General features: G+C 39.2%; 1 protein-coding gene across 2 annotated transcripts in view; it reads right to left on the bottom strand.

Annotated features, from left to right (window-relative positions):
- Nucleotides 1-25,293, bottom strand: part of LOC117400459 (integrin alpha-9-like) — a 143,174-nt gene that overhangs the window by 72,105 nt on the left and 45,776 nt on the right. For both annotated transcript variants that reach the window (XM_034000472.3, XM_034000473.3), the window contains one exon: nt 20,916-21,076. In XM_034000472.3, coding sequence (XP_033856363.1) covers nt 20,916-21,076 — 161 coding nt within the window. The remainder of the gene's footprint in view (nt 1-20,915; nt 21,077-25,293) is intronic.

Below are 25,293 nucleotides of genomic sequence, written 5' to 3' on the forward strand. Positions count from 1 at the left end.
AATTATAATGTATATCTGGTGCTTTCTCCAGTTCTAAATTTCCTAGCAAGCGTTTTTTTTTTAATATTTAAATCGCTGTGCAAAGAGGAAGTAAGTAATTTAGGTTTGGGAGGGATGGGGTTAAAATCCCAGTCCTGCCAAACCCATGTGTTTAATGTGACTGTGTCTTGATTTGGGAGATTTAGTTTAGGGAAAGACTGAGAGCAGCAGGGTGTGGTGTGGTGTTGCTTATAGGAAGAGCAGGGACAGTAGACCAAGCTAGAACAATGTGTTGTGCTTCTGGACATCTTACAGTATCTAATCTACAAGCATGTTAAGCAGCAATGACACCATTGCACTGAACTCATTTTAATGTGTTTCCAAACAAATACATATTTATTTTAGTCCAGATAATTGTTACTCATATGCAACACTGTAGAGAATGTCAGTCAGATCTACAAAGATTCATGCAAACTGCCTTGCATGTTCCAGTCTTTGGACTTGACAAATACATAAGCAGATAGATTTGTCATCAGCAGCCTCTCATCACTTGTGCCCCAATTCAGTTTCCTATTTCCTCAAAAAGGAGAAAGATCTTTTAGTTTTCAAACTATCATCAGATTTTACATGCGTTTAAAATGTATTGGCATAAACCACAGAGATAGCGTTCTGCTGACAGTACCTCTGGATTAATTTATTCTTTTTGGTGTAGTGGCAGAGTCTGTTTAAAAAAGCAATTATACTTTCAGTGGGCTTTAAAAAACAGTCATTTTCTCTGTGTTTCAAGTGGTACAGCAAAACTTAACTACAAATAAACAAAGCAAATATGTAATGACAACTTCAATTGGTTGGTAAAAAACATTTTCCAAATTGCTTAAATTACTGCACTGTCAAACAACTGAAGATTGATGTATCCACAGACCAAACCCTCATCTTTTCTCTGTTTCAAAAAAATGGGAGTTGTAGAGTAGTTGGAGCGATAGCTTAAATGTATCTATTACCTTTCGAATTACTGAAAGGGATTCTGTTGAACTAAGTATTTGGGTATATGGCTCGTTATGGGTACCAACATTGTGCCAAAAGCTGATGTCATTATTTAGTTTACCAGTTATAAAAAAAAAGATAAAGGTTGGGAGCTGTTATAGATAGTTACTGAGCAACTGTGTCCTCTCAATGTCTACTGGATGACAGTGAAACAATCCAGCTGGAAAACAACTGGAAAGGCACATGCGAAGAAATCTTTCGCTCAAGAGCCTAACCCAAACAGTTTATTTCATCAAACATTAAATGATCCAGTTGACCTTTCCCCTCACGCCCTGTCCTTCCTGTGCTCCATGTCTGGCAGTCAGGATTCGTAAACAGTTTGTACAGATTGAAACTAGCCATAATAGCCATAACAAAGTAAACAAGTAGTGTCTGCCTGCAGTGCATGGGTGTATCTATGGATTTCTGTCTTTCATTTTGTATCATTAACTACGCAGAATTAAGCTCTTTTTTGGCCCAATAGTTGCAGGATACAGATAAGTGTTTTAAAATTAAGAAACAAAATTGATTATGGTGGATATCCTGCTAGTACTATTTTTACATCATATCATTTTTGAAATCCTTATAAAAATAGTCCTTTCTCATATTATGTTACATATGTTAGCAAAATACATGAATCCCAGACTTTAATACTGCATAATCTTAATTCATTAACAGTGTTATGGAACATATGTATGTTCTATGCACTGCACACAGGAAAATCATGGGGCAATGTGAGGGTAGAATAGGAAAGAAAAACTATGGGTGATGGAATATCACCAAAACACACAAACATGTAATGGTCAGATTTACTGTACCAAGGTTACCACTGATTCAACTAAAGGAAAACCTGGTATACCAAAATCCCAGACTGGTTTTAACTGACGGCTCAATGCTATTCATAGCTCTATTCAGACTCACTTTCTTTCTCTCTCTCAATTTCTCTCACTCTCAATTTTAATTTCAAATGGGCTTCATTGGCATGGCAAGATTACCCCCCCCCCCCCCCCCCCCCACCCAAAGTAGAGATTACAGTCAAAAAATGTCAACTTAATGCAAGCATTCATGTTATTAGGAATACTGTATGTCACAATGCAAAAAACAGTACAAACAGAAAGTACAGTGTTTCTAAAGTGTGTCTCTCAGTAGGTGCCAGGTTGAGTTCTGCTCTTTTCTCTACCTCACTACCTCTCCCAGCATTTTTTTTTTTTTTATCATGTTTCACAAAGTCATCAGTCTGATTACATAATCTGCGGAAATCTTCACTGCAGGACAGAACGAAATGTAGTTTCTGTCTTTCCCATTTAACACTGGTTACACAGCCTTCTCTCTGGGCATTACAATTTAAATGAATAACATTATCTCCAGAGTTGAAATATCGCAATATGCATCTGTTGTGAAAAAAGCACTTCTAACCAGTTCTGCTGTTCTAAATATTCTCTTGATGAAAGAATCCTTCCTCGAAACAAATCATATTAAGAAGACGGAGCACTAGGGAGCATTGACAGCAGGTCCTTCAATATGTATAACATAGTCCAAGAATTTTGTTGCCCATCATTTGATGCTTGCACCTGCCAAGTGTCTTTGCTCAGTGGGCAACGTTTGTTCCACAGCACTGAAAAGTGGCATACTAACTTCGTAACAATCCTGTATTGTACATTCCAACTATTAATAGTTTGGCTCATTAGAAGCCACCATGGCTCATTATAGCACGCACACACAGGATCCCAGGCTTGCTGTGACAGTGCCATAATGAGGACCAAATATTTTTATAAGCTATAGACAGATGGAATTTAGAGAAATAAAATGGATCATAGCTTACAGTTTTTACAGTCCTGTCACATGTGTAATATTATTTTCCACTCACAAAGCAGGAATGGCAACACAGATTTTCTGTGATTGTCGTACATGAAAAACAACCAGATATGAAATCTGCACACCATAAATGTATTCAATTATAGGGCCTATATACAAATTGTTAAATCTGTTTTCAGGGATTTAATACTATTTTGTGAACATGAAACTTTTAATGACTCTCGATTAAAAGAAGTCTAGACCAGCTGTATTCATACTTGCTGGCTTTCTTATCAAGATAGCTTTTTTTATTTGTTTTCATAACAAAATCATTCTGACTGGATGGCAACTTGTTAACGATTCTTTTCCGTATTGACCCTGGAGCACAAACATCATCATTTAAGCCTGTGGGACGCGAGTTGTGTGAGTCAAAGCAGAGACTTTTGTTTTTTTTATTCCCAAACAAACAGTATTCGCAACACAGATATGAAAAAAAAGAATACATTTCTGATTGGTACCCGAGATTTTATTTTTCACATAAAATATTAAAACAAAATATTTGGAAACAATCCAGAATTTCACCAGGAAAAACTAAAATATGAAAGCAAGTATATTTGTCAGCTTAACAAACAGGTTTAGCAACAAACACCATGATGGACACTAGGGGTTCTTAAAATGCATACATTGGATAAATATGTTGGTATTCGGTCTTGATATATTTTGAGTGGTTTATAGAATTACCTGCATGGATTAGAGTGCTTGTTTATCCCAGGTTTCAAAGCTGTCAACTGCCACATCAAAGAAATCCTGTTCCTACAGTATGTGTATACGTCCCTGAAAATATGGCCTTCCCCTGAAATTCCTACAGTAAGACACTGAGATGCAAACAGAAAGAGTTGCTCATGTGAAACATTACAGGTGTAGCCACTTAACATGATAATACTGATCAATCTGTACCATACCAATGTCTAGTCTGTGTTTTATGTTTCAGATACTTCCATTTTATAAAACAAAATTGTACTAACCTTTTGAATAAAACACACAGATACAACTGTAAATGTTTTACACATTCCCCACAGAATTTTGATACTTAAGTTTGGTTTCTACAGCAGCTACCTACATGCATTTCATTATGACTGGCTTCAGACAACTGGGTTCTCATTAGCATGATTCACATCTAGTGCAATATCAAATGCAACACAGCAACGATGCATGGATATCTAAACATTCCTTCTCAAGACTTCTCAAGTACACTTCCTTCTCAAGTACACTACAGCTATGGCCAAAAGGTTTGCATCACCCTATAGAGTTATCTAATTTTGCTTCATAGCATCGAATGAAACCTGCTGAATAATGTTACGTTAACATATTGAATTACATACCGCTTGTAGTTTTCCATATACTTAACGAAAAACTGGCACAAATTGAAAAATGTATAATTTTGTAGTTTCGTTGATTATACAATGTTAAATAAAATATCCAAATTATGTTTATATAGTTTTTTTGTTTTAAATTCTAGCTCAGAGGTGGCCAAATCATGTCTCCTGGGCAGTTCAAGTGCAGCTCCCGGTGAAATGCTAGGTGATGCAAAAAGGAAAAGAGAGAAAAAGTAAAAAATAAATATATAACAAGTTTATTATTTTTGTTCTCTGTATTCATTTGTGTTTATTATTCTTTCTTCTCTCCATTCATTTTTTTTAACATGCATGTATACTGCCAGGACATTTTGTCACTTGATGACCTTTGACTCTGCGCGCTTCATTCGTTTTGTGGAGACAATGACATTGAACAAACCCTCCACGCGTAATAAACGAAAGTATGAGGCTTTAAGCCAGAATGGGAGGAAGAGTTTGCTGTCACTGAAAACAGTGGTAAACCTGTTTATGAAACAAATCACAACACATTTTCATCTGAATATCCTCCTGGATCAGACTTGAGGAGAAACAAGCTAGCCTCTTTTATAAGCACGCCTCAGCAATCAACTTTCTATGGGTATTCAGTAACAACTGATGTAACAACTCAAGCACGTTTTGAAGGTGGAAGTATGCTAATACTGTACAATAAAAACAAATCCAAGGTCAAGACGTTTCCAGGTTTTACTCTTCAGTGACTTTGAACAACTGCAGCAGCAGTTGAGAAACACAGTGAAACAACGGGCTACATACAAAAGGAATTACTTGCAGCTTGTTTTGATGAATGAAATGATGCTTGGTATTCATTAAACTGCAAAAAACTGGCACTTTTTTACACAGAGAATTGTGAGGGTCTGGAACCAACTCCCCAGTAATGTTGTTGAAGCTGACACCCTGGGATACTCCAAGAAGCTGCTTGATGAGATTCTAGGATCAATAAACTACTAACAACCAAACGAGCAAGATGGGCTGAATGGCCTCCTCTCGTTTGTAAACTTTCTTATGTTCTTATGTTCTTAAATGCCATTGTTTTCTTTAGCAGCTGTCTAATTCATAAGGCTTTGCGAATCTGGCCCAGTGAAACAGTGAGACCAAACAGATACGCACACCAGTGCTATAAATATATAATGGGAGGTTATAAGAAATGATGCCACTTAGCTGAAAATTAAAACATTAAAGTATGTTTCTGAGAAGTCTGCCTTACACTGTTTAAATGTTATCATGAAATACTGTACAAAAGTGTTCAGGTACAAAACAGTGCAATTATTCTTGTAGGTGTCAGATACAGGGCCATGGTGGGAGCTCTAGAAACTTGTTGCCATCATTTGGAGCTTCCCCCAGCCAAGTTTTCATGCTCTGTGATAACTGCATAACTGTTCAACAGTGTTAGTTGTTGTTGTTAAATGTGTATATTAACTGAACCCACGAAAGGGTTAAGTTTGAGCCTTGATTTAAATACAGTACCATTTCCATGTAAGAATGTGGGCCTTGATTGGTGGTCAATTCAATTCACTCTCAATTCTCTCTCTCTCTCTCTCTCTCTCTCTCTCTCTCTCTCTCTCTCTCTCTCTCTCTCTAAGAAAGACCCCTTGGAAAGACAGTCCCAAATCAAATGAATTATTAGAGGTTGCAACATATGGGGAACTTTCTATTAGAAAAACAGACAGCTTCCCTGTCAAGGTAACTGAGGTGCACCATATGGTGTGAAGAGAAGATAAGGTGCATTATCAAGAAGTTGTAAATATTTAATAGCTTGCTATGTTTACAGTACGTTATCTTACGTAGTACACATTGGGAACAAATTAAAGGTGTAAGACCTTGAAAGTGCCCCTAAAGTTATCACAGACTGTCACGGATTGTTTGTGTGGTGACGTCAGACCAGGGACTGAATGACAGAGTTGTGCAGTGAATGCGCTGCTTGTGCCAGTTTATTAAATGAACAAATAAAAAGTTTAAACAAAACACAAAATACTGAACAAAACAAATGGCACGTTGGCCAAAATAAATAGACAGACAAAACAGACAGTGGACAACCCTAAACAAGTATTGTGCTGGTCCTTCCAGGACGAGTAGCGATTGTTATTTTAATTTGTGTTCGTTTATTTCTCCTCTCTCTCTCTCTCTCTCTCTCTTTCTCCACAGTGAACACACCAACCCTGAGTGAGTGATTTGTGCATCTATATGTATACAGCTGTGCCGGGATTCAATTGCTAATTAATCATTCACTTGAATCCCAGCACATGAACTAATTTGTGCCATCCCTGTGCTCACATGCTACTACATATTTTAATCTGCACGTGTAATGATTGTGCAATCCCCGTGCCTAAATACACATATATAGTTTACATCACTCGTGCTACATATCCCACATTATATCCTGTGCACCAATATATATACACTAACAATAACACACCACATACAACATAAAACACAAAATCAGCACAGGGGCGGGGCACCCTGACACACAGACCAACAGCCAAACCTATCAAGTCAGTTTTAGACGTAAGCCTGACAGCTCTACAAATTGTATTTGAAGGTTCACAGCCCCAAATAAAATAAATAAATAAATAAATAAATAAAAAGACAATTCAAAAAATATTTTTCCACTGCTGTCCATGCACTTTCCCAGATAGGCATTACAAATCAATTAGGTGTCTCTGTCATTTTTATAAGCCTCTACTGATTTGTGAATCCTGACTAACTCCTCTGGGAAATGACTTTTTTGTTCCCAGTGTGTTTTGGCAGATGTTTTACAGGTTTACTAAAACAAAGAGTAGGACTGGATTTGAAACCAAACCAATAAACAAATACAGTCCCATTTAGAGCTGGATCCAGAACTATGCTTGGATACCCACATTAGCTCAGTATAAAGGCCTCATTTTATAATTTGAGGAAAATTGCCAAACAGACCCATTCTATCTGGTAATGTTTTGTTTGCTGGCCTTCACGATTCTAAATGATACTGGCTCCAACTTGTTCAAAATGTTGTAGCCAGAGTGCTTACATGCAATCGCCGTTCACAACACATTACTCCGGTACTTAAATCACTACATTGGCTCCCTGTTACATTCAGAATTAATTACAAAAATTCCTGCACTACTTATAAGGCCCTTAATGGCTTAGGGTCTAAGTATTTGCAGGAACTGTTGGTACCTTATGCCCCTAGTCGTACCCTGAGATCAGCAAATGCTGCACTTTTGGTAACTCCTAGAAGTTGGCTGAGCTGAGGAGGGGCAAGGGCGTTTAGTTATGCTCCCTGCCTCTGGAACTCTATCCCAAATCATATCAGGAACGCGGGCACAGTCTGAGCTTTTAAATGAATTTTAGAAACATACCTGTTTCAGCTTATTTATGAGCTGGTTTGCTTAACCATTGGTGTTACTTTTTCTTCTAAAGTGCCCTGGGATGCTTTCCATAAAGAGCGCTATATAAAAGTAAATAGTATTGTATTGTATTGTATGTCTATCCCATCCAAGAGGAGACATTATCCAGGTTCATCCTACTCAAACTAAAAAAGAAATGTGCAGGCGGAGATCATTGGAGGGTGGTATGCTCTCAGTTCATAAGTGGTAACGTGGTGGTGAATGATTACAAACAGCTTATTGCACTGACATCTATTTAAGGTCTTCAAACTAAATGTGGACCCTTATGTACTGATTCCGTATGACCATCTGTGGAACTCTACATGACTTCAAGAATCCAATAAACTCTTGATTTTATCAAATGTTTTAAGATACATTAAAGGAAAACCACATGATTGAACAAGTTCAACAAGGCTGTCTTTCTCATAAAACATTAGAAAAGACTTCTTGTCGAAACATTTGTCAAATAATTGTAGTTTATTTTAGCATTACCTCAGGAACCAAATTAAATTAATAAATAAATACATACAGTATAAAATACTTCATCCATAACTGTAATACTGTAATCCTAAATACTGTGAACAAATATTTGTCTCCTTAAAGTATTTTTTTTTTAAGAAGTGTTGCCTTGGGATATATACGTACAGGGCAGAGGTTTAGCAATACCCAACTCAACTTTATAACTCCCCACACAAACGTACAAAATGATTGGAGTTTTTTTCAAGCTTTTAGCAGTAACATATAACTTATAATAATAAATAACATTCATTTAAGTTATTAAGTGGTAAAACATGATGTACAAAGGTACGGTAACATAGTTTTATATTTGTTTTGGAACAATTTGCCATTTTTTTTAAGATGGCTACCAAGTGGCAGCCATATGTTCTTCTAGCCATTCCAGTGTACCATATCATCACTACTTCAGCCAGGGAACAGAGGGTTGGCACAGTTTAACTTCAAAAAGATGCTAGCTTTGATCGGGTTCCCACTCTCAGACGTACCTGAAAAATGCACCCACCACAAACGCCATTTCAGCAAGAAGTTGGAGGAACCTGGTGTCTGCTCCTGCTCCCCACTTCAACACGCTCACCTCATTTGTAGAGAAAATAAATCTCCCACTTTAGAGAGAGTTACTGCATAGATCTTGGCAGGGAATATCAGTAGATGAATCGACAAAGAAAGAAAGACAGCCTCAGATTGTTGTTAATTTACTAATTTTGCTTAGAAGTTTTCTCACAAACATTCAACATCTATCATGCTCTCTTTATGTGGCATAGGCTGCTTCAGCACTGCTAGATACGTATATGAAATTAGGTGGATTTACAAGTTAAATTATGCAGGCTGTAAATATCACACAGGTCTAACTTTCATAATTGTACACATAGCGATAGTCCCTTCCCAAATGAAACCTTACATTAAAGAAAGATTCAAGGGAATTAAAGACATTTCAATTGAAGGGCATGAGTAAAATAGTGTCTAATATAAATTGTGTACATCAAAGCTGTCAGAAGCAAGAATATTGCTATAAATAACCCAGTAAAAAGACTGAAAATTAGAATGACCAAACCATTGGGAGATTTGGCAAGTCTGATTATGTAGTGTGTTTAAAAAATCAGTCACACAACCAAGGGGTAGATTAACTTCACCGACCTTTAAGAGCCCTGGTCACCTTTCAAAACGCAATTCTGCTTCCATAAGCTAACCACACATAGGTAGCAACCAATTACACAGACTTATGCCAGTGGTGAAATTGACATAGATGCTTAACATAGTCATTCTAATAAGTGGAGTATCATGCTACATCATATTTCCAGTCCCAGAGTCCCTATATATAGGTACCCGGGAGGGCCCTTCTCATTTCAACAGCTGGTTTCCATTAGCATTCCAGGGATTATGAATAAAATACACTCTAGTAAGACAAATGACTGGACAGAAGACTTGCTCTGCATTCTTTTTCATCAGCCAGATTTCATGTAATTACTCCTCATTTTATCTAACCACATGAGTCTGAGTTTACACTGCTCCTACTTCATATATATATGAATGTGAGCAGATAGAGACTGGAGCGGTTGGCGTGTATGTGAGCGACAGAGTGTGAGGCTGAAAGGGAGGGCCTACCCTGAGAAACAGAAACGAGGAACCGACAGAGTGTCTGCGAGTACTTGAGAAGAATAGAGAGAAAGAAGAAGTGAGTGCGTGTGAGAGAAAGACGTTAGAGAGCGAGTGAAAGAGTAGGGAGTGAGGAGATAGTTTTATTAATTTGCTGTGAACCCCAGCCCGAACAGGGATTCGTTGTTTATTTATTTCATTTAGTTCAGAATTAAAGAGTCAATTTTGAATCCCATCAGGTCTCCCTGAATCTGTTTCCTCCAATCGCGCAGATCACTACTATATATATATATATATATATATATATATATATATATATATATCTCAAAGAGCCAGCTGCCCAACATTTCGATATGTTGTACATATCTTTCTCAAGGGAGCATGTGTTTGAATCAAAACATTGGAGGTATTTATAGGTTGCTGATGGCATGACAACTACTTGTTATTGTTCATATCCAAATCCATGACAATAATCTATAAAGTTTTGATGAGAACTATACTTAGCTCTCTGTGCCGTCAGTCTCTTCAGTTTATTATCTGCCTGTCTCACCCTCCTGGATTGGTGTAATATACCCCACTGATCAATGGAATCCATTAAGCCCTCCAGCCCGATGCTGCAGGTTACTGGTTGTTCCAGCAGTCTATGTAAGTTATGGTTTCTTCGTATGCAGCTTGTGTGGACAATGTGCCTGTTCGACTGCCAGATGTGAGGCTGCAGAACCTCATTTAAGAATTTAATGTTAAAATATAAGTTATGTTTCTGTGCTTATCTTCATACATGTGTTCTGTTCCTGTGCTTATCTTCAAAGTTATATTGGCTGTGGTCAATAAAGTGAATAAGAATAGCTGTTGTTAAAATGGAAGGTAATGTTGCATTTTAACCCCTGCAAATACATTTTACTCTCTCAGTGTTAAAATTAGAGGGTAAGTTACTCCCAGGCCCAAAACCTTATCTGGAACGTATCCATTTTGTCGATTTCAATGAGCTTTTTTTCTACTGTTTACTTTTGAGCTTTGTGAATTCTCCGGACCAACCCCGAGATGAACTGCCATATAAAAATAATCAGTGGAACATTATTTATGAAAATTCCACAGAGATTTACACACTAATGGTCAATGTTCAGTTCCCATGGGAAGGTCCAATTTTCCATGGAAATTTGGCATCTGTAGATTTATAATAAAATGACCCTCTAAAAATAGGAGGGTTTGTTTAGTCATAATAGTGCATTACTGCTCTATAAATAAAACTGGACAAACCCATGGCTCTGATTAAACATTAGCTAAAGCTCTCCCATACAGCTAAACACTATTTGTGTAACGAAAACTATTATTTATGGAATTTTTAAAAGGCTATGCTTTCAAATCCCAGATAAATACCTTTTGGCTTTCCTTAATCTGGTCTGTAAGAACTTGTTTGGCTGAACAGCTCCCTATCAGTTTAACCATTTTAGATTGCAGATCACACAGCTATCAGTGATCAAAATGTCAGTGTGTTTAAACAGCAGCAACCTAATTAGACCTTATCGCTTGTATGTTGGCTGCCTTCTAATTATCAGTGTCGTGCTGCATAATTTGCTGTCTATCCTCAGGGAGCTGTGACATGCTTTAGAGCTTTCCTCCCTTATTATTCTGCTGTGTTACTATCTGAAACTATATGAACTTTTGAAAACATTAAATTAGTGACGGGCCGGGGCTCCTGAGTGGCACATCCGGTAAAGGCGCTCCACATGGAGTGCAAGATACGCCCTATAGCCTGGATGTCGCCTGGATGTCGAGTCCAGGCTATTCCACTGCCGACCATGGACGGGAGCTCCCAGGGGGTGGCGCACAATTGACCAAGCACCGCCTGGTGGGGTGGGGGTGGGCTTAGGTTGGCCAGGGTGTCCTCGGCTCACCGCAACCCCTGTAGTCTGGCCGGACACCTGTGGGTCTGCCTGTAAGCTGCACAGAGCTGCGTTGTCCTCCGACGCTGTAGCTCTGAGGTGGCTGCATGGTGGGTCTGCAGAGTGAAAAAAAGTGGTCGGCTGACGGCACACGCTTCAGAGGACAGCGTGTGTTTGTCTTCGCCCCCTCCCAAGTCAGTGCGGGAGTGGTAGCGGTGAGCTGAGCCTAAAAAAAAAAAATTGGATGTTCTAAAATGGGAGAAACTAATAAAACTACGAAAAAATAAAAAAATTAGTGAAGGACCTTTGAACAGCAAAATAAAGTACTTGTACAGTACAACTTACTGTCAACACGGGCTAATTGTGAATGAACATATTCATGAATTAAATTGTGAAATAACGAAGGAGCACACAATAAAAATAAAAATAAAAATTCTTTCTGAGATAGCAAAATCTATCTCATACAGTTCTCTCCAGAATACAGGAAACATTATTATCATAACCCTGGTTCCCTGAAATAGAAATGTAACCATTACTGTATGAGTATTTACCTCCTAAAGACCTCAATATTGTATACCAAAGCTGCTCAGCGAAACTGTGACCCAGTTATGGCCTGCCCCAAGGGCACATAAGGACTGCGCTCACAGATCTCAGCAGGGAAGCCGTTTTGAGCGATAACAAAGCTCAGCTGAATATAAGGGCTCAAATGGAGGCTTCATGAGTGCATTAAGCACCACGTTTAGCCTCTGGCGTGGAACAATGTCCTTCATAGGTGACCAAAGCCGCCGAACCCCTTTCAAAAACTGCCGCGCCAGGAAGTGAGCTCCTGGGGAGGCCGAGTCAATTTTGACATGGCAAGCCGAAATGGCTGCCAGATAGACCTTAAAGTGTACAGGGATTTGCCCTCGTCAAAAAAGTCCTACAAAAATTGAAGTATAACTACCACGGGACAGGTAGTGGGCTTGAAGCCATGAGGCAGACATCACGTCCGAAAAACACTTTTAGAAAGCCCCAGATGACTCAAATGCAGTCGTTCAGGGACCAGACCCAGAGCTGCAGGCTCGATGGGTCAGGATGCCATAAGGTCCCCCATGCCTGACTGTGCAGATCGTGGTGCTTGGGCAGTCTCCGCGGCTGGCCGCTCAGGAGCTGAGCTTGGGCAGTCTCCGCGGCTGGCCGCTCAGGAGCTGCATTTGGGTCTCCTGGGCCAATAAGGGGTTACTAGCAGTAGCTTGGCCTGGTCCAGCCTGATTTTCACGCGCCGAAAGGGAGGGGGACCATGCTTGAACTGCAGCGAACAGCCGCTCTGAACGGTAGTAAGCACCCTGTGGTTAACTGACACCAATAGTCCAGATGGCTCCCTGAGCAGGGGCCCTTGGCCTGTGGCAGCAAATTCCTAGGGCTGTTGCTTAGCTTGTGGCTTGGCCTGCGGCAAGCAACCGCGGGCCGATTCCAAACGTCACCGCTGTAAGCAGGAGCAGAAGGCTGTGCCGGTCTTTGAGACTGCTGGGGCCTAGGGTGCCATTTTGCCGCTGGTTTATGTACTGGAGGTGGTCGCTTGGGAAGCAGGTGAACAAGCTCCTTATTTGATTCCCGCACGTAGTGAGAATGCTGCTGCATGTCATCCACTGCAGGACCAAACGTATGCCCTGGAGTGATCGGGGCATCCAGTGCAGCCAGGTTTCTACCTATAGACTGTCCGTTGAGCTTGGGCACATGGAGCAGGTTCTTGTTAACCAGGCACAGCTCATCCAGCTGTTATGGTGAGGGCCTGTGGTCCTCAGAAAGGGACAACAGCAAATGCGACTGGTAGGCTACCAGGATGCTGTTATAACTCCCTAGCAATGCGGCGAACGCACTGGCTGAATAGGCTCTCAAGCTTAACCACAGAGGATGTGCTGTCAGACTCCACGTCCTCAGATAGGAATCTCAGCTCCTGTTTGTCCACCTCCTCAGAGGCGGCGATAGACAGTATGTCCTCCTGTGGCCAATCTTCGCTTGGGGTCCCAAGGGGACAGGCGGGGCAGACGGCGCCGAACGTCCCCGCAGTAATTCAGCGAGAATGGTTCATTTGTGGGAAACAACTGCCCAGAGCTTTTCCATCTGCTCGGAGTCAGCCGATCGCCTGAAACAGCGACTCTTCTTTCTCTTCTGTGTGGCAGGGGAAGGAGAGGCATAGCGATGAGGATAAGGAAGACCGTGAGGACGGTTTCCTACCTGTGCTACTTTCCTGGGTGTGTCCTCCGCTCTCCCTTGGGACAGAGCCGTGGGGTCAAGACGCAGCCTCTCTAAGAGAGGGTGATGGGGAAGAGCTGTGGGATAGCCATTTCTCAAGTGTGCACTTGGAAAAAGCAGCACAAAACTTGCAAAAGCTGCGATTAGCCAGTGCCTCCTTGGCGTGCTCTGGCCCCAGGCAGTAAAAGCACCCGTCATACTTGTCCTCAATAGGCAGACCGGCTTTTCATGTCTCGCAGGGGTAGACCCCGGGCATGATGCAAGGAGCAAGCAATGCGGTGTACAGATACAGATGTACAGGTGCTACCTCAATCTGCTTATAGATATCAACCAGGTGGGTCAAGACCTGCGCAGGACTGGTTTGGTACCTGGAAGGTACCGGGTCGGGTTGGTTCGGTACCGGTCAGCACTGGTTCAGGACTGGTGCAGAACTGGTTCGGAACCTGGTTGGCACCAGACCGGTTCGGTAGCTTTTGCACCGTGTAGGATCGGGTCGGTACTGGTTTTGTGACTGTAGCACCGGGTCAGAACCGGGTCAGTATCAGGTCGGAGGCTTTAGTACCGGGTCAGGAGCAGAGCGGTAACTATGGTCCCGGTACGGTACCAGGTTGGAGTGGAGCGGGTCGGTGACATCGGTTCGTTACGGGTCCACCGGTTCGTAGTCATCACGAGGTGGCAATGTACAGGGATGAACATCTGTAACAGCCACTGTCAAAAACACTCAGTCAGTACCACACACGAGACTGATGGAAGCCTGCTTGTTAGAATGGACAATGGTGATGCTAAAAAGCTATCACCTAAACGGCTTCAAGATACTGTGGTTGAAATTACTTAAAGCAACAACAACCGAAGCGAGTATCTCGGTCCTGCGAAGTGATGCGTGAGCACCACGTTGCAGACAGGCCAGCGTGTAGAGTCTGTAAAAGAACAGAAAACACACATACTTTCTAAACAAAAAAACAGAAATTAAACAATTACATAAATAATATAAAACGCCTCGTATGATGCTAAAAAGCAAAAACAAGAATTAAAATAAGCTCCAGCTGAAGCTATGCAGCCTGGGGGAAGAGCACAAAGTCAGCTTACATGTTACTGGATCCCTGGGAAGGAGTAACTCAAGCTGTTGCCTTCATGTGGGGCACAAGGCCACAGCGGGACGTAACAAGCAACAGGCTGTAGTGCACACAAAATGCGTAATTAGTACAGATTATTAAAGCGATTAGTCAAAATATCACATTTAATTTGTGTAAAAACACAATACATTATTATTTGTTTATTTAGCAGACGCCTTTATCCAAGGCGACTTACAGAGACTAGGGTGTGTGAACTATGCATCAGCTGCAGAGTCACTTACAATTACGTCTCACCCGAAAGACGGAGCACAAGGAGGTTAAGTGACTTGCTCAGGGTTACACAATGAGTCAGTGCCTGAGGTGGGATTTGAACCGGGGACCTCCTGGTTACAAGCCCATTTCATTAACCACTGGACCACACAGCCTCCTGTGAAATATACAGAAGCAACAATGTCCTTGTCTGATCAAGGCTGTCCGATCAGGTCAGTCTTGAAAGGAAAAATGTCGTCGAGATCTGTGACCGCAGTCCTATTTCTCTCGGGAGCGGGCCATGACTGCATCACAGGCTCGCTGAGCAGCTTTGGTATACAATATTCAGGTTTTGGGTTTTTAGGAGATAAATACCCATATGGTAATGGTTACATTTCATACTTGAAACTGAACTATGTTCTCCCCTGGCTTTTTTTCCCAGATGAGTGTATACAAGGAAAATCTTGGTGGCTGTCAATTATACCAATTGTACCAAATGTTTTATTTCAAAATATAGTTATTTGTTTTATAACACTGTAACAACAATGTCAATCTGGCACCGACAAACTGCTACTTTAATGTTTTGCCTTTGCTAACCTTTCTTTACAACAGCTTTTCTGATCAGATACATCTTACATGTCTTCTTTTTTTTTTGCTCCAAGCTGGATTTCAACCAAATTTCTAGGCTGAATTCAAGTGCTGATCATTTGTTTTTTTCTTTTATTGATAACTGAGATGTATTCACTGTTTTACTGCTTTGATGTATTTAATGGTATGACAGAGTGTTGTGATATGCTGAGTTGTTATGAGGCACAATGCCTATTTACCATCATTACTAAAAATGAGATTGCTGTAATGTCATCGAAAAAGGACGCTGCAGATGTTTGTGCAGAGGAAGGTGTTAGCCTTATTATAAAAGTTACGCATAGTTCTTTATTTATTTATTTATGTATTTATTTATTTATTTGTAGTTGAGTCTTATACTGAAAAAAAGATCAGCTCTACAGGTATTTCCAGATAAATGTTTGCTTATATACTTTTAGGGAATGCAAACCGATTGGGACATCAACAAAGTCTGAAACAGGTAGGTTCTGATAAAAAATGTACAAAATGCTAGACAATGGAAGAGTGTATTGAATAGACACCAGGGAGTTATAGTATAGTGCACAATTAATTGGACCGTCAGCAAGTTCTGCTTTCTAACGTCTGATACAGTAGTGTGTACTGAAGGCTACTGTGGAAGAATGTGATGAACAGATGCAAATGAATCATATTTTACAATAAAATGTAACTTAGCTGAATACTGCTGTTTGTAAATAAATAAAATCCATGCTCCAAACGTATATATCTTTCACTCTTGTAGATGAACCTGCCACTGTATCTCAACCTTCATATATCTTAACTTTAAGTCTATTATACAAAACCTATTTTTCAACAAACATATATTTCTAAAAAACATTTTTGCATCCTCAACATGTGATTGCATGCATTGAAAGGCAAATGGAGACAGTATTTTGCTCCACTATAGTAATAGATACACTAATTAACAGTACAATGTTGTCTGGTCTTCAAAAATAAAGAATGATAAACAATGTCAACAACAATATAATGTCAAATCAATATGGTTATACTGTACAATATATTGCACATTGTTATTCTAGTTGTCATTTGCAATGCGCAAAGTTGTGCTAGAGACACTATTTGGCAGGGACTAGTGTGGATGAAGGACTGTTTTGAATTTGGATGGTTCGTTGCCTCTGCCAGTAAGGATAAGGGACCATGTGTTTTTTTCTTCATAGCTCACTTGCCAGTAGCTTCTGATGGATGCCTTATTTTTTGTGACCTGTTGTGGATACCAGCTGTGGTTATATTGTGAAATGTTTCAATTGGTGGAACGTTATGATTAAGCAATCAGAGAGCAGCATCTCTGCCTGCCATTTTATAATTTGGAATAACATACAGGTATTATGGTGTTATTGGTTTAGGATATTTAGGCCGACATGTACAGTACCGGTAGTAAAACGAAGTATGTACTCAGAAATGCTCGGTCATAGAACTTGACACTCTCATGATGAAAGAAAACTAACTGAAAAGAATTTCTAACAGGTATGCAAAGAATCATCAAACCAGTACATAAAAAACAAATGACCCAAAAAAGATGCATTAATAAATATATTCTTAATTATTCACTACCAATGATACTGGATAAAGACCACACAGCACATTTCTGAACTCTAGGAGTTCATTGATACAGGATCAGGGATGAGAATTTGTACTTCCATTATAATTACACCACAGAAGAGTTCCACAGGTGTACAATAAAACAGTCCCCTTACTTTGAACTTTTGCTACAGTAATAACTACAGCGATGTTATCAGCCAGCACAGCAGTCCACAGATTTTCAACACATAATATTACAAAAGGTCTTTGGCTTCCCCGCTGTGGGTACCAGCTGCTTGGCTACCCTCCCACAACAAGCTTCAGGAAATCCCCATGGCCTCCACTGTGGATACTGCAGACCACAAGGAGACCCTAAAGCTGTGGATCATGACAAGCATTGCATCTCCTAATTAACCCCAGAGGTCAATTAAACAGGCCCATTTCACCATCAAAGTGGCCAGGTGTTCTCCCGCTAAGTCTTTCAGATTTAAACTAACAACTGTGGTCGGTAGGATCACAATTAAAAATCTGAAACGTGAAGAGTTGGCGTCTGCCTCACCTAGGGACAAGCTCCTATTTGAACTCTTCCTATTTGTTACCATTGCTTAAACTGTGCATGTACATTTCCTGGGTTTCTACTACTCAATTTACAATTTCTTCTTGTGTAAAATAGTCCTTTTAAAAAGTGGTTTCAGTTATAATAAAAAATTGCATTGTATTGAAAGTGGTTTACGCATAGTTAAAAATATTTGATGTGAATCTATTTAGATTTGATGTGAATCTTAATATTTTTTCCATTTGACTCAATACCACATGGAAATCACAGATGGTTGCAGTGATGCTGTTTGACCAGTGGTTCCCAACCTTTTTCAAGGTAGGGACCACCCTGTTGTTTGGATTTTTCCCACTGACCTTTTGCCATGCATTTTTTCACAACAGCATTTTTAAACTAATTTGTATGTGTATATGTATAAGCACACTTAATGAGTTTCCTGGTCTTGAATCCTGTTCCTGTTTCTGAAGGCTTTGTAGATAATTTTGCAGGTTTAAGAATTTTGTTTGCAAAACCTCCTGACAAATAATACACTGGGGTTTGGGTCGTCCTTGGATCCAGTAAATGTAAATCCCAGTGCTGGTCCCCGCAACCGTTACCTCGCGTAGCAAATTAATCTGTCCATTTCTAACACAACTTATTGCACTCACTGATCGCCAACTTCGCTCAATGTACATATAAAAAACACAGGAAGACGAGGTGGGTATGAAACAATTTCAAAAAATTAAAAAATGATTGGCGAGTGTACAGGATGTTGCATATACAGGTGGACTGTGTGAGCCCACTTCTGGTGGGCTGTGATGTGTAAATGAAACGGGATTGGTGCACACAGTCGATAGGATTTATAGCATTTTGGTTAAATATGACAGCGTCAAGAACAGACTGTACACATTATTTCCAGAATTAGTGTTAATAGAATTTCCTTTTGGTATAGCCTTGTGAGATATTAAACCTGGCTGAATAAACCCATATAATAACATGGAGCTGAAATTGATCATTCACACTATGGTACAGTTCACAAGTCAAGCTACAAATAGCCTCTTTTTGTTTCACATTAACTTCCGTTACTATGCAGCTAACATCTCCAAAAATGTATTGAAATAATAGGTATATTCCTATACCCATGGCAATACTGTAACATGTATATATTGTTGAAAATGAAAAGTACTAAAACTGTGGTTTTAATGGTTTTTTTTTTTTTTTTTTAGTTTTTAATTTAATTATTCCAACCAAGTGAGGACTGTTCAATGCAGTGCGCTACTTTTATGTGGAACAAAAATGCTGGGCCAGCCAGATTAAGTTTTTGTTTCTTTAAATTCAGTGAACACAAGCAGTAGAATGAGCACAGATTAGAAACAGTGCATTTACGGGAATGCAAGATGTAGATTTTTTTTTTTTTTTTTTTAATAATGCTGGCTAAAAAGAAGAAGTCAAGAAGTCAAAGTTTTGCCAAGACAAATGTGCCTTCATAATGTGTCAGTTATTTACATAGTATTCGCTTCACATTAAGCTGTTTCAGGTAATGGCGACTTTGAAGGCGATGCTTGGTATTGCATCAAAGGGAGCTATAATATACAATGTATAGCTGTATATGAATTTATAAACACACCTGTAATAAAAGAAAACAGATATGGGGGAAAATGCAGACTACATACATAGCTTATAATTATATATCACATGGTTAAATCTGTTTGTTGTGTTGCTTAGAAATACATATTGTAGTAGCACAATGAATTTTCGGAGTTTGCAGACCACCTGGAGTTTACTCACGGACCACAGGTTGGGAACCACTGTGTTAGATAGTTTGTGATAAGATTTGTGATAAGTGCAGTTTTTTTTAGTAGTCTCTGAAATGCTGTGAACTACTACACACATACTACAAGCTTCAAATCATGAGTACATTTTGGAATACCAGAATAATTTTCAATCTGCATATTCAACATTGGAAGAACCTACTGGATCAACTTTAGGCACAGAAGACTCCACATTAGCAGGTTGAAACATTAACAAATGCTAGACAAATGCTCTTTACTGTTTTGTACACATCAGACCTGGCCTGCTGGAACATCAATTATTGTGAAATTATTGAATATTTGATGAATCTTTATTATTTATTTTATTGAAAAATGGTTGTGGATTATTACCGCTACTATAGTTTCTGAAAGTCATTCAAAGCTAAAAGCACTGCTTGCACAGGTAGAGCCGTGTTCCTCTCTCTGCCTGCAGACATCTTATGTGTCAAGAAAGGGAAGTGACAAGTAATTAAACTGAGCATCGGAATTAAACAACATGAATTAATCCTTTAATTCAGTCCCCGGTGTGTTGTGGGAGAGAGTACTCGTATGAGTACATTTGAAAAAGCCAAAAGATGTAAAAAAAAAAAGGCAGAGGAGAAAAAACATAGAAATGTGTGTGAGAAAGAAAGAATATGGGATAGTCGATGAATTGGAGTTAAAGCATGATTTGAGATATTAATCATCATTATCATGACTATGTAGCCAATAAATTATAATTTAAAGTGTCATTATTGTTCAACATTACATCCATATATTATTACACTGGAAATCACTTAATATGAGTTAAAGCAATCTTTGAGGAAATGCCATCCCACCCAGCATAAATGTGTGGGGTGCTTCTAATCCATGACTATGAAGAAGGACGGCATACAATGGAAGTTTATCTGAAGGACTCATACCATCTCCACTAGTGTAGCCACATAAGCTGCTCAATACAAGTTGTACTGGTTGAGAAATGTCTGCCACTGGATTACAAGGCTAGAATTCTTCAGATTACTATTCTTTTTTTATACTTCCAATATATGTACAGCAGGAAAGCTTAACGGCTGACTAAATAAACAGTTACAGGTAATTATATGCACAAATATCAAAACAATTTAGCTCTATCATCTCTGTTTAAAAATAATACTGTACTTGATGAAAATAAATTACCCCGCTGTCACCTCCAATCAGTATCATCTTTCTCATACCCTGCAACAGCTGAAAACAGTTATACTTTGCAGATATTAAAAGCACAATACAAGGGGCAGAATATGCCACAGGTTATGTCCTGCCGAATCCACTCACCCGGACGTAAGCCATGTAGTGCCGGCACTTCTCCTCATTGTAGGAGAGCTGGATCTGCTCATTCACGTGACTCGTCAGCTCCCCGTTCAGTGCAAACACCACTCGGGACTGCTGCCCCTTCTCTCTCTTTGTCACATCTGCTGTCAGGTTGTAAACCAGCCCTATGGAAAGTGATGTAATACGTTAACATAGAAGGCAACATCACTAATGTGCACAAAAAGTATAAATCAGGTATTACATTTTGTTTCCAACCCTTCTGAAAAATTGTTCTGCCAGAAACCTGTAGTACCATTTACTAAATATTGCTGGAAGTTAACAATGTACTGTACAGTCATTTAAAGGGAAATTCACATGATTAATTTCACATTAATGAATGTATTTCAATAAAATAATCCTCAATTATTGATAAACTGATAAAGGCAATTGATCCGAGGGGGCTTGTTTGTGTTGCAGTAGTTGCCAAGGGGCAATAGTTAATGTAGGCTCTTACAAAGGCGCTAATAAATGCACTCAAGCAGTGTTTACACAGCCCTCTACAGACGGTTCCAGACGATTGTAAGTATCCTCCAACAGCAACCGGGCTCATTAGGATTCAGAATTTTCTGAATCACATTCCCCCACACGCAATTCAGTTCTGAGCTGCCCCTGGTTTTCTGAATGGAGAGTGCTTTCAAATGACTCATGGAGAGGCCCAACACTTGCTTTCAAACTGAAGTCTTGCACTACACACACACACACTGTGAAATGATACCCGAGAGAATATAAACAATGTGTCATAGCATGGGATCCACATTATTCCAAAGATTAAAAGGAAATAAAAGCCTTTAGATGATAATAGCAACCCCTAGTCAATTCTACAGCGTGTTATTTTGAAAAATACACCGGACTTGACGATTAAGTAACAAAAGGTCTGCAGTGGTGTTTGCAGGAAAGCCAGTGTATTGGATTAGGACATTTTAATTTTAATGTATTTTTAGAATCTTTACTCTATTTAATTGGGTTGCTGTAATTTATTATGGATAATTATTGCCTCCCCCGGTGCTTTGTCATTGTTTTACTGTCCTTTACAAAACTCTTACCACGGCATTCGGTATTGTTTAAAATTTCATGAGCTCTCTGTAATGTTCAAAATAGAAATTGGCAGCGCTAAAAATAACCCAAGCTCTCGTATGGACTGTTCTAGGAGGAATGTGCATTGTGTCATATTGAGAAACAACATTCAGAGTGATTCAGTGCATGCCCTGGAACCCATAATGATCTCATTAAATGTAATAGTATAATGTATCATGAATAATGTTTACATGGAAAGTACTGTATCGCTGTTGGATACCCTGGTCAAACCAAAGTTAAAGTGTTACTGAACAGGCTATAGGGTTTAAAACACAACACATTACTTTCCTTATTTTCCTGCTTTGTTGTAAGCATTGCTGCATTGTAAGCATTACTGAAAACAAAATAATTGTTTTCATATTTTTATTAACATATTCCTGGTCATGAATCAGTTTTGACCAGTTATTTTCATTCCACATCAGGTCTTCCTGTCAAAATATCTTCTGAATTCACAACACCAGTAGTTTCAATCCAGCTTGTTCAATCAGAAACATTTCATTGGTTCCCAAAGTTCAGCATTTTGATTGGTTCATCTGTCCTACCTGCTCACTCTGGCGCAGGTTCGGAGAGGCAGGAACAGGTGTATGAATATGCATGACAAGCCCTGTATAATGACAACACCCGCTTTACAGACCCCCGCCCGGTTACAGTGAAGCTGCAAGATGTACAGGCATACCTCCAACCATATCAATACTTATGTTTGTAAAATGTGCAATAGGCCAGTGTTGTCTAATGGAAATCGCTGACTACCCACAGGTGTGGCTACGGCGAATAAGTTTTAGCCACATACTCTAATTTTAGTAGAAAATGCCTTACATACACTTACAAGATACAGGTAAATGTACTTCAACACTGTGAAAACATGTGTTACATATAACACAAACCTGGTGTTCAAACAGGGACAACACAAGTTTGTGGTAAAATCAACAAACACCACAATAATGTGTTTTTTAACACAAGTCTGTGTTAGTGGTAAAATCAACAAAAAACAACACAATAATGTTTGTTTGTTTTTTTTTTAACACAAGTTTACATGTATATTTACTGAATAAATATCTACTTAACAAACAACTACCACCATTCAGTCTTTTTCTTTCACCAGTTTGGAATTCAATTGAATTCAATCAATATGCTGATATAATGCAGCAACAAAGTAATCAGACAAATGAAACCTAATTTCAACACATGCATTTTATTTCAATACTTTTGCATTTAGTATCATTATTACATTTTTATTAGGTCTACACTGAATAATTTAACACACATGACAGACTGACCTTCTTTTCCCAATTAAAAAACTTTCAGCTTCAGTTTTTCACTTCTTAGGATGCATTTGTTTTAACAAATGGTTTAAGTCAGTCTTTGTGTCTACGTGTTTGCATATACCTGCAGTGCACCTTTCATCAACAAACCCTACTTAGGTCTTTTCATTTTTTTTTACATTTTTTTTATTTAGTAATCGCCAATTATTTTTATTATTTTCTCCCAATTTAGAATATCCTATTATTTTTAGGCTCAGCTCACTGCTACCACCCCCGCGATGACTTGGGAGCGGCGAAGATGAATACACGCTGTCCTCCGAAGCGTGTGCCTTCAGCCGACCGCTTTTTTTCACACTGCAGACTCACCGTGCAGCCAGTTCAGAGCTACAGTGTCGGAGGACAACACAGCTCTGGGAAGCTTACAGGCAAGCCCGCAGGCGCCTGGCCAGACTACAGGGGTCGCTAGTGCACGGTGAGCCGAGGACACCCTGGCCGACCTAAGCCCTCCCCCCCAATCTTGTCATAATTTTGATTTGACTATACTAAAATGATTAAGGGTTACTGAGCTCTTGATGAGCTCTCGAAAATGCCCGCTGTAGTGCTAAAACTGTCAACGCTTTTTTATTGTAGAAAAATTCAGTTTGGTTTAGTCTTTTGATGGTATCACAGTTTGGAATTTTATGTAAAATATATTGGGAAAATATACATAACTGTTGCAACCCTCCTAGGCAATGAAATCAGCTTATTCCAACCTAACCCAACAAATAATTTAGTTATTGCCATTATATTGGGATTGTCATGCATATTCATAAACATGTTCTCACCCCTTTGAACCTGTTCCAGAGTGAGCCGGTAGGACAGATGAACCTAGTGCTCCAGATAAGGTTTTGGACCACTGAGTAATTCATTATTATTATTATTATTATTATTATTATTCCTTATTGATCGCCTTGCTTTAGCAATATAAAGCATCCTGACTCTCTCCACACAGAATATTGTATTTATTATACAGATTTACCTCCCAGTGGTAGGTTAGGCTGAAGGGGACTAAGATGGCGCCAGGAAATCCTGCAGATCAAGAATCCAGTCGCTTATTCACTAGTCACAAACACGCATTGCAAGTGAGTGGATTCAACAATACATTTTTTTCTTATTATTTTTTATGTTTTTAATTTAAAACCCAGACTTATTGGTCACGTATTGGTTATTCTGGTAATTTCCCAGGCAGGCTACAATTACCTGTCCCAGCATTTCTATGGTCCATTCTCTAGCTACTGCATACAGTGTATTCACAATTGATCACTGAGACACCGGGAACCAACAAAGTACAAGAAACTTGACAAAATGTTTCTGACATGTTGGAAAGAAGCCGTCGATGTTGTGAATTCAGAAGACATTTTGGCGGAAGATCTGATGCATAAATGATGCTAAATGAAAATGACTAGTCAAACTGAAAGGAATATGTTTATAAAAGTATCAAAACAATCGCAATTATGTTGACAAAAGCAATAAAACAGAAAGCTAGCTAAAGTAATGCTTTGGTCCATATTCATAAAACTTATTGTCTCCCTTATCGGGCCAGTAATAGTGTTGAACATGACAGTATTTCATTGGGTGATGCATAAACACCATTTACCATCAAAAAACATCACTTGTGTGGACTGTAAATACTGCCCGGTATTTTTTTTTAATGACCGGAAATTACAGCCATCTTTTATAAATATGGCCCCAGGTGTATTAAATATTAGTTTTTTGTTGTTTTTTTTTTAAATTTTGCTATTGCAAATGTCTGCCAACAAAAAGCTGAGAGAAAGTGCTGATTATAAACTCCAAGGGAGATTCCATCAAGGAAGCCTTCAGGAAGGGAACTCCTTTGGCATTGCAGCGCAGAGGTGTGTTTGTTAAGGTACAGTATAAGGTAGTAAATATAGTTGCCAATGTGTGCAGCTGTGCGACCCCTACTCTAATGAGCTGTAATGAATGTTTCCTGCAATTCCATTAGATCC

Source organism: Acipenser ruthenus, chromosome 4 (genome assembly GCF_902713425.1).
Source record: "Acipenser ruthenus chromosome 4, fAciRut3.2 maternal haplotype, whole genome shotgun sequence".
Classification (NCBI taxonomy): Eukaryota; Metazoa; Chordata; class Actinopteri; order Acipenseriformes; family Acipenseridae; genus Acipenser; species Acipenser ruthenus.